The 15,937-nt window shown below is 48.3% G+C and overlaps 1 protein-coding gene across 1 annotated transcript; it reads left to right on the top strand.

Moving 5' to 3' along the window:
* The first annotated feature begins 3,007 nt into the window (after positions 1 to 3,007).
* Positions 3,008 to 15,645, top strand: LOC120909870 (gastrula zinc finger protein XlCGF57.1-like). Its single transcript, XM_040321637.1, has 6 exons — positions 3,008 to 3,100; positions 6,586 to 6,685; positions 7,808 to 7,903; positions 10,126 to 10,286; positions 10,373 to 10,481; positions 13,826 to 15,645. Exons 2-6 carry the CDS (start codon positions 6,625 to 6,627, stop codon positions 15,229 to 15,231), a joined length of 1,833 nt encoding a protein of 610 aa, XP_040177571.1. The 5' UTR covers positions 3,008 to 3,100; positions 6,586 to 6,624; the 3' UTR covers positions 15,232 to 15,645.
* Positions 15,646 to 15,937: the final 292 nt, after the last annotated feature.

The following is a 15,937-nucleotide window of genomic DNA, read 5'->3' as shown; positions in this document are numbered from 1 at the left end:
TGTCCCGGATTCACTGGGACCATCCTGGCGAAGTCCTGGCGAATCAAAGCTGAATCCTTCAACAAGTTCCAGCATTTGGCTCCAGTGACTTGTCTGGTGTCATAACAGATCACCTGTGCAGCACCATGGCAGTTAGACCCCTTTCACACTGCCGACGCCCATAGCGTCGGCGGTAAAATAGCGGTAAAATGCCGCTATTTTATCGTCAGATTTGCGGCGCATTTTGGTACTTTTAACCCCCACTGGTGGCGTATTTCCGGCGGTACCGCGGTGCTGCCCATTGATTTTAATGGCAGGAGCGCATTAGCAGCGGTAAGTTCACCGCTGCTAATGCGCTTCAGAGAAGCTGCTGGCAGGACTTTTTCTGACGCCCTGCCAGCACACCGCTCCAGTGTGAAAGCCCTCAGGCGGACCGATTTCACCGGACAGTCCGTCCGTGTGTACGAGGCCTTATATGCTGTTTGTAAATGAAAAGTTAAAGGGTCACTAAAGGAAAACATTTTTTTTGCTGAAATGACTGTTTACAGGGTATAGAGACATAAAAGTTAACTGATTCCTTTTAAAAATGATTACAAATAGATAAAAATCAATCCTATAATGTGCCTGCAGTTTAGTTTCACTTTTAAACTGGTTTCATGTTCCTGTGAACTAGAGAGACACACAGAACAAAAACAAACAAATCCAGGGCAGTGTTTTGTTTTTAAAATGAATCTGATTGGTTCTGTTAAGTTTTAGACACACAGTAATGACAGCTTAGGCTCCATTCACACCTAGGCAGACAAATTCGCGGCACAAATAGCGGCATTTTGTAACGCGATTTGCGGCGACAAAACGCCGGTATTGTCCGCCTAGATGTGCCCCAGATTGACCCCCTCTATGGAGATGCTTCCCATCTCCTAGCCGAACGCCGAAAGCCGCCTGAAAAAAAGGTCCGGGACCTTTTTTCAGGCGGCAGGCGTCCGGCGTCCGGCGTTCAGCGTGGAGATGTGAACCATCTCCATAGAGGGACATGTGTTTTCATCCCTCTGGCGGCAGCGGCGTAGCACTACAGGCGTAAAAACGCCTAGGTGCGAATGGGGGCTTAGACCACCATGAAAAGCTCCCAGTACTGTGGTTATAAGGAGCCAGACAACCAGGAAGTGTGGAGATCACAGCAGAATTACAGAAACTTCAAAGCAAAAACGAACAATGAGGACATGAAACCAGTACTACAGTAAGGTAAAGGAAGCTATTTAGCTAAAAAAAAAATTCCTTAAGTGATCCTTTAAGAATCCCCCACTTTTTCACTCTTTTTTCAAATACACTTTTTTATGGTAATTTATTCCAGAATGATCTTTTTAAACCATCTTATGTTCCAAGTACAGTCAGAGATGTATTGATGTGGGAGTATTTACAACGGACGTCATGATGGAGAAGCGGCCGCCCCTCACATCACCGGGTAAGAGGAGACTTTCATTTCTTGTAAAGAAGAGAAGAGTATTGAGGATCCCCCTAGATACACACATCGGGCTAGATTCAGGTAGATCAGCGGATCTTTAGATCCGCGTGATCTATCTGATTTAAGATACCCTGCCGCAAGTGGGTAATTCACAAACCACTTACCTCCAAACTTGCGGCGGCGTATCGCAAATCCCCCGGCGGAATTCAAATTCCGCGGCTAGGGGGAGTGTACTATTTAAATCAGGCGCGTCCCCGCGCCGATTTAAATGAGCATGCGCAGTCCGTGAATTTGCCCGGCGTGCATTGCTCCCACTGACGTCACTAGGATGTCAGTGGTTTTGACACTTACGTAAACGACGTCCATCCGTATTACAGAACGATTTACGACGTAAAAAAATTCAAAATCGACGCGGGAACGATGGCTATACTTAACATTGGCTGCGCCTCATAGAAGCAGGGGTAAGTATACGCCGGGAAAGCCGCTACGGAAACGTCGTAACAACACTGCGTCGGGTCCGCGTACGTTCGTGAATTTGCGTATCTCGCTGATTTACATATTATTCAACGTAAATCAGCGGGAACGCCCCCCTTGCCATTTTTAAATTATAAATAAGATCCGACGGTGTAACACAGTTACACCTGTCGGATCTTAGCCATATCTATGCGTAACCTGATTCTCTGAATCAGGCGCATAGATAAGACCAGTGTAAGTCAGAGATACGACGGCGTATCAGGAGATACACCGTCGTATCTCTTTGTGAATCTGGCCCATCCTTTGATATAAAGACATAGGGCTAGATTCAGAAAGAATTTACGCCGGCGTATCTATTAATACGCCGCGTAAATTCAAAGCTGCGCCGGCGTATCTTCTTTCTGTATTCAGAAAGCAAGATACGCCGAAATTAGGCTAAGATCCGACTGGCGTAAGTCTCTTACGCCGTCGTATCTTAGTTGCATATTTACGCTGGCCGCTAGGTGGCGCTGCCGTTGATTTCAGCATAGAATATGCAAATGAGCTGGATACGCCTATTCAGAAACGGTTGTGCGCCCGGCGGATTTTTTTACGTCGTTTGCGTTAGGCTTTTTCCGGCGTAAAGTTACCCCTGCTATATGAGGCATAGCCAATGTTAAGTACGGACGTCGTTCCCGCATCGATTTTTGAAAATTTGACGTCGTTTGCGTAAGTCGTTCGCGAATAGGGCTTTGTGTAAATTACGTTCACGTCGAAAGCATTGACTATTTGCGACGTGATTAGGAGCATGCGCACTGGGATACGTTCACGGCCGGCGCATGCGCCGTTAGCGAGAAACGTCATTTACGAGGGGTCATGTTTTATTTACATAAAACACTCTCACCTCTTGACAATTTGAATTCGGCGCGCTTACGCCGACAGATGTACGCTATGCCGCCGTAACTTAGGGCGCAGGTTCTTTGTGAATCCAGCCCCAGCCTCACTAAGTTACGGCGGCGTAGCGTATCTGAGATAGGCTACGCCCGCACAAACTTACGGCGGGCTATATTAATCTAGCCCAAAGTATTCAGTCAGTGTGTGTTTCCTACAGATGGATCCAGTAACAGAAATCCCCCGGAGAGATGTCCCCGTCCTCTGTATTCCCGGGACTCCACACAGGAGGATGACGCGTTTCCTCTGGATTATCAGGTAGTAATTTAGGGTCTTAATAAAACTCAAAATACAATAGATACTGTTAAAGCTGAATTCCAGGTATGGCAGCCTTTACATAGTTAAGCCCTGTACACACGGGCCAAAATCTCGTCAGGAAAAAAAACGTAGTTTTTCCTGACGAGATTCTTGGCAAGAATCTCTTGCCGGCCGAGTGTACAGCCACTCCGTTCAAAAGAACCGCCATTCTTTTGAATGGCACGAACGCGGTGGCGTCATCGACTACGACAAGCATGCGCTCGTCACATTCGATGCCATCGCCGCCATCTTGCTACACCCTACCTATGCCTAGGAAGCTACCGCGCATGCGTCAAAGTCATTTCGAGCATGCACGGGTTTCCACAGCAACAGGTGAGTATACATACGAACATATTCGCCAGCACACCCCGGATCGTATAAAACGTCCAAAAGTTTAATGCAGTGAAAACATCACAAGGATTGCAACGTTTCGAGGCCGCGCAGGACCTCTTCATCAGGCAAGTGAGGTGAGTATACAGACGCTGCCGAGAATCACAACGAGAAAATAGAGAGCAGGTTCTCTATTTTTCTCGTCGAGATTCTGGGCAGTTTTCTTGGCGAGAAACCTGAAAGCCTCAGGCCTCGTACAGACGGACAGACTGTCCGCTGAAAACGGTCCGCCGGACCGTTTTCAGCGGACATGTCCACGCGGAGATTTCTGTCTGATGGTTGTACACACCATCAGACAGAAATCCGCGCGTACACGATCCGCGGTGACGTGGCCGTGCCTTCGCCATGACGATTATGCGGCGACGTGCGCGGCCCTGGAAGGTCAATGCTTCCACGCATGCGTCGAATCACTGACGCATGCGAGGGATGGCGGCCGATCGGACATGTACGGTGAGTCTGTACAGACGACCGAACATGTCCGATGGACAGGCTTCCAGCGGACATGTTTCTTAGCAGACATGTTCGGTCGTGTGTACGGGGCCTCGTACATACGCTCAGTTTACTCGGCAAGAAAGCTCTGCCAGCTGTTTTCTTGCTGGTTCTTGCCGAGAAAACCGAGCGTGTGTACGAGGCTTTACACTTACATGTAAGTATGTATGCAAACCTTGCAACTTTTCCGGATTCACTGGGACCATCCCATGATTTTATGGAAGTCCCGGCGAATTAAGGCTGAATCCTTGAACGAGTTACGGCATTTGGCTCCAGTGACTTGCCCCGCAGGGGAAGGGCCGCCATTAGGAATTATGGGGCCCCTTACACAGCTTCAGGCATGGGCCCCCTGGAGTAGAGGGGGTGCTGCCGCTTGAAATTGAGAAGCGGGGAGGCTGCCACGAATTGAGAAGCGGGAGGGGGGGGGGGCCCTTTACAAAAAAATAAGAAATAAAAAAATATATATATAAAAATGGGGGGTAGCCATCCGGGGCCCTGGGGACCTCTGGCTTGGCCCTTTAATAAAAAGAAAAAAATATATATAAAAAAAATATATTTAAATGTATTTATTTTTAAAAAGGGGGGTTGCCATCTGGGGCCCTGGGGACCTCTGGGCCCTTTAATAAAATATATATATAACCAGCAAGAAAACAGCTGGCAGAGCTTTCTTGCCGAGTAAACCGGTCGTGTGTACGAGGCTTTCAGCTTTTCCGTGAATTGAGGGCAGCGCAAAATATTTGCGGGGGCGCAGGGCAAAATCGTTGCCCTGTGCCTCCGCAAATAAAGCGCAAATGTACCTGAATCTGGGCCAGGGTCGTTTATAGTCGTTTCTAGGCAGTTGAGTTTAAAAGCATTTTTTGAGAAAAATGACCTTGTTTCCATGGGCTGTAACCAACATGACGTCACAGCCTAGGGCATAGTGATGAGCAGAGGCCATCTTTCCTTTGCCCATCTCTATGCTCAGCCGCCACCAGCTCCAGATCCTTCACTGGAGCTACCGATCGGCCATGTAAGCTCAGGTTTCTCGTCACGAAAACTGCCCAGAAAAGTGGGGAGGGTGGGGAGCGACCTGTCCTGCCGCTTCCAAATGTGACCCAGTGGCAAACACGCTGATCGGACAACTTTTATCAGAAAGACCGGCGCCTGAGGGAAGAAATGATACAGGGTTTATGGCACCTAGCTGCAGCCATAAACCTGGTAATTAACGTTAATTATGTATTTTGCCAGTTAGCCGGTCGGCAGGTGGTGTTTGTAAAACTCAGACATGAAATATGAACAAAGCATATCCCCCTATATTGTACTTGTCTCTATCCAGAGCACTAAGTGTAATTTATGCCTGCTGGTTCCTTCCTCTGGTATCAGCATGAGTTACTTCTGACACCAAGAGAAAAAAAGGTGACAGGGGAGGGAGCTCAAAAGGGAGCCAGATTCTCAAAAGGCTTACGACGGCGCAACGCCATTTGCGCCGTCGTAAGTCCTAATCTGGCCCGGCGTATCTATGCGACTGATTCTTAGAATCAGTTACGCATAGATACCCATTAGATCTGACAGGCGTAAGGCTCTTACCCTGTCAGATCTTAGATGCAATTTTTTTTCCCGCCGCTAGGTGTCGCCTACGTCGTTTTCCCCGTCGTCTATGCAAATTAGCTATTTACGCGAGATTCCCGAACGTACGCACGGTCGACGCAGTGAATTTACGACGTTTCCGTAGCATTTGCGACGTGTAAAGTTGCCCCTGCTATATGAGGGGCAACCAATGTTAAGTATGGCCGTCGTTCCCGCGTCGAAATTTAAAAATGTACGTCGTTTGCGTAAGCCGTCCGTGAATGGCGCTGGACGCCATTTACGTTAACGTCTAAACCAATGACGTCCTTGCAACGTCATTTAGCGCAATGCACGTCGGGAAATTTTAGGGACGGCGCATGCGCAGTACGATCGGCGCGGGAACACACCTAATTTAAATGATCCACGCCCCCTACCTGGATCATTTGAATTAGGCGGGCTTGCGCCGGAGGATTTACGCTACGCCGCCGCAACTTTACAGGAAAGTGCTTTGTGAATCAAGCACTTGCCCGTAAAACTTGCGGCCGCGTAGCGTAAACGAGATACATTACGCCCGCATAGTTTTACGTTAGGATACGAGAATCTGACCCATAGTATATAAAAAAATGTGTAACTCAGAAAAACAAGGTAAACTGGAGATGCAGGGAGCGGATGGGAAGGGAAAATCCAGACAGAAACAAGGGAGAACAGGCACAGGGCAGCAGGATACAGTGAACTGGGCAGGAACAGGATCAATGGCAACAGGCTGTGGCAGCAGCAAAACACTGAAGCATGAGGCACTGTTAGGGGAAGACCTAAATACCCTCCCAGCAGCCAGCATCAGATGGAACCAGATTACTTGAGACTGCTGGCTGTTGGGAGACACCCGCTGGTGGACACTGGAACTGCAACCTTCCGCTCTGGGAAGCACAGTGCCACCAGCAGGTATCTCAGATCCTTACACTAACTATGTGAAAATTGCCATACCTGGTATTCAGCTTAAACTATGACATTGTCTTATCTAGTGTGAAGACCTGATTGTTGTTAAAGTGGAAGATGATGAGATGCTTTTGATGGATGATGAGACCTGCAAGCAGAATGATAATCCTCCAGAGATCAGCACAGGTGAGTAATAAACACTGGGGTAGATTCAGGTAGCAATTGAGTCTGCGTAACCATAGTTACGCAGCGCAATTGCTTACTTGCGCCGGCGTTTCGAATGCTCCTGATTCAGGAACCTCGTTACGCCGTCTGCAGCCTAAGATATGACTGGCATAAGGCTCTTACGCCAGTCATATCTTAGGCTGCATTCTTACGATGGCCGCTAGAGGGCGTTCCCCTAGTGGTCAGCGTATAGTATGCAAATTGCATACTAACGCCGATTCACAACCCTACGCGAGCCCTGCGTACGCAGTTTACGTCGTTTGCGTACGTCGGTTTTTGTGTAAGGCTGCCCCTGCTATTAGCAGGGGCAGCCAATGCTACGTATACCCGTCGTTCCCGCGTCGCGTTTTTGAAAAATGACGTCGTTTGCATAAGTGAATCGTGAATGGCGCTGGACGCCATTCACGTTCACTTTGAAGCAAATGACGTCCTTGCGACGTCATTTACCGCAATGCACGTCGGGAAAGTTTCCCGACGGAGCATGCGCACTACGTTCGGCGCGGGAACGCGCCTAATTTAAATGATCCACGCCCCCTATGGGATCATTTAAATTGCGCGCTCTTACGCCGGGCATTTTTCAGGAGCGCCCACGCAATTTACGGAGCTACTGCTCCGTGAATCAAGCGTAGCGCAGGTAATTTACGGAGGCGCAGCGGCAAAACGTTGCGCTGCGCCTCCGTAAGAAAAGCGCAAAGCTACCTGAATCTGGCCCACTAAATCCAGAGAAGAGTCTCCTTGTTCAGTCACTACAACAATCTCTTCTTCTCCCCCCTCCTCTGTCAGTAGACAGTAATGGGGAGACAGTATGTGCCCAGTGGGGGGGTCAGGAGCCATCAGCCTCTATTAGACTCCGGCTCTCCTCCTCACATCATGTCATTGTGTGTTACCAGCCAAGAGACATCACCAGGAGTATCAGAAAACCAGAGGATCAGCAGAGCTGGGGGTTACTACTAAGCAGGGAATGGGCAGATCGGGGGGGGGGGGTACTACTGAGTGGGGGAGAGCTGGGGGTTCCCACACACACTCTCTGGGGTCTCTCATACATCTCAGTACAGGGGGCTTCACTCTCATCTTTATTCACAGACACCAGAGACACTCAGAGAGATGTCAGAGCTGAGGAGAAGGAAGAAGGACGTGTGAGGATTAAAGAGGAGGACATTCCTATAGAGATTGACTTGGGTGAGTAATGAACAGGTGCTCCATAAGATGCACCTGACCATAAGACGCACCTAGGTCTTAAAGGAGGAAAACAAAAACAAAAATGGCTGCAGGTCCTGCTGAGAGCTGGCTGCGGACCTGTGGGTCTTGCCGGCCGCTGACCTGTGGGTCCTGCTTGCTGCTGGTCTCTAGGACCTGCTGGACCTACAGACCAGTGGCCAGTAGGACACATAGGCCAGCAGGGCCCACAGACTATGGCCAACTCCCAGCAGGACTCACAGTATTGAGGGCTATTTTGAGCTTACTGGGTGGACACTGGGGCAGATTAAATGGATTGTATGGGGAAGGGGGGGTAGATGGGATGTGGGGGTCAGCTGGCCCTGGGGGTGTCAGGGTTTCTCACCTCAGTGATGGCAGCTGCTAGTGCCAGCTTAGCAGGTTCTTGAACAGCCTTCTCCAGTCCTGGGGTCAAGCAAAGTTGCAGCCTAAGCTAGTCACATTGGTCCCAAGTCCCAAATCCCTGGCACACCCTGCCTCCAAGATCCTGGGAGTTGTAGTTCCCTGGCACTCCCAGAATGCAACAGCGTCAGCTAGTTGGCGGTGGCCCGCCGCAGCCAGGCCTCCATGCCCGACTATTCTAACACCGCACCGGCAGTGGTGATGGGGGGGGGGGGGCTGTGGTCAATATTCATTCCTTAAGACACACAGACAGTTCCCCCCATTTTTTTTGGGGGGGGGGGGTTATTGTCTTATGAAGTGAAACATACTGGCCCATATTCTCTCTAAATGTCCGCGGGCGGCGCGTAAGGCATTTACACTCCGCCGCCCCAAACTACAGGAGCAAGTGCTGTATTCCCCAAACACTTGCTCCGTAGTTTGGGGCGGCGGAGTGTAAATGGCCCGGCGTAGCCACGCGTATCTTCAAGGGGGCGGCTTCAATTCAAATTTAGCGCGCCCCCTATTCTAAGTAACTGCGCATGCGCCGGGCTGAAAAAAAGCCCAGTGCGCATGCTCCAGTTCTCGGCGGAAAACGTCAATGACGCCGACGTGTGCGTCATTGACGTAAAGTCGTATTCAAGAACGACTTAGGGAAATCGACGTAGCCGACGGAAAAACACGACGCGGACCCGACGCTATCCGTAACATGGCCTACGTGGGACATGCGGAAACTTACCCCTCATATAGCAGGAGTAAGTTTCCGCTTACGCAAACGACGTTAGCAACGGGTACGCGACGCAAAATAAACAAATGAGACCTTCACGTAAATGCCATCTAGCGGCGGGCGGCGTAATTACATTTAAGATCCGATAGTGTAAGTGACTTACACATGGCGGATCTTGGGCCAGATTCACAAAGAGATACGACGGTGTATCTACAGATACACCATCGTATCTCTGACTTACACTGGTCGTATCTATGCGCCTGATTCATAGAATCAGATACGCATAGATAGGACTAAGATCTGACAGTGTTACACTGTGTTACACTGTCGGATCTATTTTTAAATTTAAAAATGGCGCCGGGGGCGTTCCCGCTGATTTACGATAAATAATATGTAAATCAGCGAGATACGCAAATTCACGAACGTACGCGGACCCGACGCAGTGTTCTTACGACGTTTCCGTATCGGCGTACCCGTCGTATACTTACCCCTTCTTTTATCAGGCGCAGCCAATGTTAAGTATAGCCGGCGTTCCCGCGTCGAATTTGAATTTTTTAACGTCGTTTGCGTAAGTCGCTCTCGAATACGGACGGACGTCGTTTACGTAAGCGTCGAAACCACTGACGTCCTAGCGACGTCAGTGGGAGCAATGCATGCCGGGAAATTTCGCGGACGGCGCCTGCGCATTTAAATCAGCGCGGGAACGCGCCTGATTTAAGTAGTACACTCCCCTAGCCGCGGAATTTGAATTCCGCCGGGGGAGTTAGGATCCGCCGTCGCAAGTTTGGAGGTAAATTGTTTGTGAATTAGCCACTTGCCTCCTAAACTTGCGGGAGCGGATCTTAATTCACGTAGATCGAGCGGATCTATAGATCCGCTGCGCTACGTGAATCTGGCCCCTTAAGTGTATCTATGCGAAAATGATTCTAAGAATCAGTCGCATAGATACACGGGCCAAAAAAGAGAGATACGATGGAGTATCCTGAGATACTCCATCGTAACTTCTCTCAGAATATGGCCCTCTGTAATCATTTACAATATTCTTATTCAAGTCATTGTAGCTTTTCTGTATTTCCTACAGATGGATCCAGTAAGAGAAATCCCCCAGAGAGACGTCCCCGTCCTCTGTATTCCCGGGACTCCACACAGGAACATCAGGAGATCCCTCAGGAGCATCAGGAGATCCCTCAGGAACATCAGGAGATCCCTCAGGAGCATCAGGAGATCCTTCAGGAGGATCAGGTAGATGGAATGTATATGAAAAAGCTGTAGCTTTGGTGTTCAGCTACCAGAAACTGGGAAATAATGTTATTTTGCTGCACATGTAGGAAGAAAGTTGGTATGAATATAAAACCGAAGATACAGATGACAAAGAGATGGACTTAAGGGGTGATGAGCCATGCAAAGCGGAGGGAACCCCTCCAGAGATCAACACAGGTGAGTAATAAATACTAAATGCAGTGGGGGAGACAGGAGCCATCAGCTTTTATTGTACTTTGGTACTTCTGTCAAATGAAACCATGAAAATAATTTGCGCCCGAAGTTACGGCGGCGTAGCTTAAATGTGCCGGCGTAAGCGCGCCTAATTCAAATTGTGAAGAGGTGGGCGTGTTTTATGCAAATAAAGCATGACCCCACGTAAATGACATTTCTAACGAACGGCGCATGCGGCGTCCCTGAACGTATCCCAGTGCGCATGCTCCTAATCACATCGCAAAGAGTCAATGCTTTTGACGTGAACGTAACTTACGCAAAGCCCTATTCGCGAACGACTTACGTAAACGACGGAAAATTCGACGCTGTCCCGACGTCCATACCTAACATTGGCTACGCCTCATATAGCAGGGGTAACTTTACGCCGGAAAAAGCCTTACGTAAACAACGTAAAAAAATCCACCGGGCGCACGTACGTTTCTGAATCGGCGTATCTAGCTCATTTGCATATTCTACGCGGAAATCAACGGAAGCGCCACCTAGCGGCCAGCGTAAATATGCACCCTAAGATACGACGGCGTAGGAGACTTATGCCGGTCGTATCTTAGCAACATTTAAGCGTATCTCAATTTGAGCATACGCTTAAAGATACGACGGCGCGGATTTGGACTTACGACGGCGTATCTACTGATACGCCCGTCGTAAGTCTTTTTGAATCTAGCCCAAAAAGATCAAACATATTGAAAGCCCCCCCCGATATTTTCTACTTTCTATTATAAAACATATCCAATAAAAAAATAAAATCTCTTCACAAATATAGACCAAAATGTATTGCTACATGTCTTTGCTAAGAAAAAATTGTTTATATATTAATTGGTTTGTGTAAACATTATAGCGTCTACAAACTATGGTATATATACTGGAACCTAAAGCGCATTATTTATATTATTACATTGTAATATAAAATGAAATGGTTCAACTCACCATAATGTAGAATCAGTGGGAGCTCCGAGTGTGTCACTTGCCACGTCACCTGCCACCAGATGCAGCTTGTCACTTGCCACGTCACCTGCCACATGTTGCGGATTGTTACTTGCCACACGTTGCGGATTGTCACTTGCCACGTCGCCTGCCACATGTTGCGGATTGTTACTTGCCACACGTTGCGGATTGTCACTTGCCACGTCACCTGCCACATGTTGCGGATTGTTACTTGCCACACGTTTGCGGATTGTCACTTGCCACGTCGCCTGCCACATGTTGCGGATTGTTGCTTGCCACACGTTGCGGATAGTCACGTGCCACGTCGCCTGCCACACGTTGCGGATTGTCACTTGCCACGTCACCTGCTACACGTTGCAGATTGTCACATCACCTGCCAAAAGTTGCTGAATGTCACTTGCCAACCAGTTTCAGATTGTCACTTGCCACGTCACCTGCCACATTTTGCTGATTGTCATTTGCCATGCCACCTGCCACAATTTGCAGATTGTCACTTGCCACATAACCTGCCACATGTTGTGGATTGTCACTTGCCACAAGTTGCGGATTGTCACTTGCCACGCCACCTGCCACAAGTTGCGGATTGTCACTTGCCACGTCACCTGCCACAAGTTGCGGATTGTCACTTGCCACGCCACCTGCCACAAGTTGCGGATTGTCACTTGCCTGCCACCAGATGTAGATTGTCACTTGCCACCTCACCTGCCACACCTTGCGGATTGTCACTTGCCACGCCACCTGCCACAAGTTGCGGATTGTCACTTGCCACGTCACCTGCCACAAGTTGCGGAATGTCACTTGCCTGCCACCAGATGTAGATTGTCACTTGCCACCTCACCTGCCACACCTTGCGGATTGTCACTCGCTAAGGTGGTGTTTTGCTTGTCAGAGTCAGGCAGCAGAGAGATGATTTAATCTCTCTGCTGCCTGCACAGTGAGGGCGGAAGTTACTGCAGGGTTGCAGGGCGGGCGCGGGGCGGTGATAGATGATGTCATCTCTCTGCTTCCCCCGGGTGCCGGCTTGTTGATTGGCCAGCCTCCCTCACACCCACAAAACAGAACAGCTGACCGCCCACTCTCTGACTTTCACTCGCCGCGGAGCTGCCCCCTCAGGCCCCGTACACACGTCTGAGAAACTCGACGGGCAAAACACATAGTTTTGCTCGTCGAGTTCCTTGTGAAGCCGCCGAGGATCTCGGCGAGCCAAGTTTCCTCATTGACTAACGAGGAAATAGGGAACATGTTCTCTATTTGGCTCGACGAGTTCCTCGTCGGTTTCCTCGGCCAAAAGTGTGCACACAAACGGGTTTCTCGGCAGAATACGGCTCCGATCGAGTTTCTGGCTGAATTCTGCCGAGAAACTCGGTCGTGTGTACGGGGCCTCAGACTCTCCGGCGCCCGCTAATTTCGCAACTACCGCCCGCTCAGACTCTTCCGCTCCCGCGAATTCCGCAACTAAAACAAATTTCTCGGGAGCGGCAATTGCCCTGTTGCCCCCCCCCCCCCTGGATCCGCCCCTGCATAGTAAGGCAAAACATATTGGGCCAGATTCACAAAGAGATACGACGGTGTATCTACAGATACACCATCGTATCTCTGACGTAAACTGGCCCTATCTATGCGCCTGATTAATAGAATCAGATACGCATAGATAGGGCTAGATCCGACAGTGTTACAATGTGTTACACTGTCGGATCTTTTTTTCAATTTAAAAATGGCGCTGATTTACGATAAATAATATGTAAATCAGCGAGATACGCAAATTCACGAACGTACGCGGACCCGTCGCAGTGTTCTTACGTCGTTTCCGTAGCGGTTTTCCGTCGTATACTTACCCTTTCTTTTATCAGGCGCAGCCAATGTTAAGTATAGCTGACGTTCCCGCGTCGAATTTAAATTTTTTAACGTCGTTTGCGTAAGTCGTTCTCGAATACGGACGGACATCGTTTACGTAAGCATCGCAACCACTGAGGTCCTAGCGACGTCAGTGGGAGCAATGCACGCCGGGAAATTTCGCGGACGGCGCCTGCGCATTTAAATCGGCGCGGGAACGCGCCTGATTTAAATATGACACTCCCCTAGCCGCGGAATTTGAATTCCGCTGGGGGATTTAGGATCCGCCGTCGCAAGTTTGGAAGTAAGTTGTTTGTGAATTAGCCACTTGCCTCCTAAACTTGGGGGAGCGGATCTTAATTCACGTAGATCGAGCGGATCTATAGATCCGTTGAGCTACGTGAATCTGGCCCATTAAATTTTGTTTTTTTAACAATTACATAACAGAAGTAAAAAAAACGAAAAAGTATTTTTTAGCAGTAATCTTTGTCTTGATTTCTTATTTCCCCCAGATGGACAATACAGAAGGTTTAATGTGGAAGAATATCCCAATATGTCTCCAGGTGGTAAAAAAGAAGATGATGTCACATCTGATTCTTCAGAAGAAAACTCCATGACTGCGAATGTCCACCTAGTGCCTCACAGCGCTGAGTTTTCATCCGATGCCTCTGTGCCAGAAGGGAGTTTCGCTAGCCGCTCACCTCACAGTACTCATGGTGATCCTTTTGCTTGGAGTGAAGAGCTCACCTCGCAACAGAGAGGCAGCAATGGAGAGAAGACGTTTTCTTGTTCCGAATGTAGAAAATGTTTTACGAGGAGGTCCAGTCTTATCGTGCACCAGAGGGGTCACACCGGGGAGAAGCCGTATTCCTGTTCAGAATGCGGGAAATGTTTTCCGGAGCGATCAAGTCTTACTCAGCACGTTAGAACTCACACGGGGGTGAAGCCATATTCATGCTCCGAATGTGGCAAGTGTTTTGCTAAGAAATCTAATCTTATAACACATCAAAAAACACATTCAGAGGAAAAGCCATATTCCTGTTCCGAGTGCGGTAAAAATTTCCCCATCAAGTCTTACCTCGCCAGACACGAAAAAATCCACGCAGGGGAGGACTCCTATACATGTTCAGAATGCGGAAAGTGCTTTTCCCAGAGAAATCATCTCATCTTGCATCAGATTACTCACACCGGAGAAAAGCCATTTTTATGTTCAGAATGTGGCAAAAGTTTTCCTTGCCAAACCGCTTTAATCATACATCAGAGGACCCACGCTGGGGTGAAGCCATATTCATGTCTGGAATGTGGAAAATCATTTTCCCAGAGCAGAAGTCTTACCTACCACCAGAGGACTCACACGGGGGAGAAGCCGTACTCATGTTCCGAATGCAGCAAATGTTTTCCTTTCGAACATTTACTCATTGAACACCACAGAGATCACACGGGGGAAAAGCCATTTTCATGTCCCGAATGCGGCAAATGTTTTACGAAAAAGTCGAATCTTGCTATTCACCAGACGACTCATACAGGAGAGAAACCTTACTCGTGTTCAGAGTGCAGGAAATGTTTTGTTAATAGATCGGATCTTTCGAGTCACCTGGCAACTCATACGGGAATGAAGCCGTTTTCTTGCTCCAGGTGTGGTGAAAGTTTTTCTTACAAGTCCTCTCTTACGAGACACGAAAGGGTTCATACAGGCGAGAAGCCGTATTCCTGTAGCGAATGCGGGAAGTGTTTTGCCCAAAAAGGAACTCTCGTTTCGCATTTAAGAACGCACACGTGTGATGTTCGGTATTCGTGCGTTGAGTGCGGGAGAGTTTTTCGAAGTAAAGCAAACCTGACGGCTCATAACCAAATGCACAAAAGGCTACATCTTGTGTTACATCAAAAGAATAACACAGAGGAAGAGTCCTCAGGCTAAACCCCTTGCAAATCTAAAAAGTAATCTTTTAACCCAACATCAAAAAATCATGTGAATTTGTAAATACTTTTAAGACAAATATCTGAAAAAAACGAACTAATTTAAAGATTCAGGAGACTTGTTGTTTCTGTCTATATATATATATACACACAATTTTTTGTTCATTCATTTTTATAATCCCATTAACTCCTCAAACCAGACTTTTGGTTTTCCAAACGTAAAAACTGTTATTTTGTCACATTTTTACATCCTAAATTATATCTAAAGGATATGAAATGAAAAGCAATGCTTTCTTATATAAAGTATGGCACAATAGGGAAAAAACTGCGCTAACTAAAACAAAGGTAAGCTGTTACATACAAACAAACAAAGTCTAGTAAATAGTGAACAAAAAATGTAGCGCTAAAAAACAATGGCCCAGATTCAAGAAGCACTTGCGCCCGCGCAACCATAGGTTGCGCGGCGCAAGTGCTTACTTGCTCCGGTGTAACGAGTGCTCCTGATTCAGGAACCTCGTTACACCGACTGCAGCCTAAGATATGACAGGCATAAGCCTCCTTATGCCTTCACATCTTTGGCTGCATTCTTGCGTTGGCCGCTAGGGGGCGCGGCCATTGTGATCTGTGTATAGTATGCAAATTGCATACTAACACCGATTCACAAAAGTTGCGCGTGCCCTGCGCACGCAAGGTACGGAGTTTCCGTA

Source organism: Rana temporaria, chromosome 8 (genome assembly GCF_905171775.1).
Source record: "Rana temporaria chromosome 8, aRanTem1.1, whole genome shotgun sequence".
Classification (NCBI taxonomy): domain Eukaryota; kingdom Metazoa; phylum Chordata; class Amphibia; order Anura; family Ranidae; genus Rana; species Rana temporaria.
Note: the sequence above shows the minus strand (reverse complement) of the source record. Positions and strands in the feature narration are given on the sequence as shown.

Excerpts from the sequence above, each read along its gene's own strand:
- LOC120909870 (XM_040321637.1), top strand. The coding sequence starts at position 6,625 with ATGCTTTTGATGGATGATGAGACCTGCAAGCAGAATGATAATCCTCCA. Across the intron at positions 6,686-7,807 it reads TCCTCCAGAGATCAGCACAG|ACACCAGAGACACTCAGAGA; the intron begins GTGAGTAATAAA and ends CTTTATTCACAG. Across the intron at positions 10,482-13,825 it reads CCCTCCAGAGATCAACACAG|ATGGACAATACAGAAGGTTT; the intron begins GTGAGTAATAAA and ends TATTTCCCCCAG.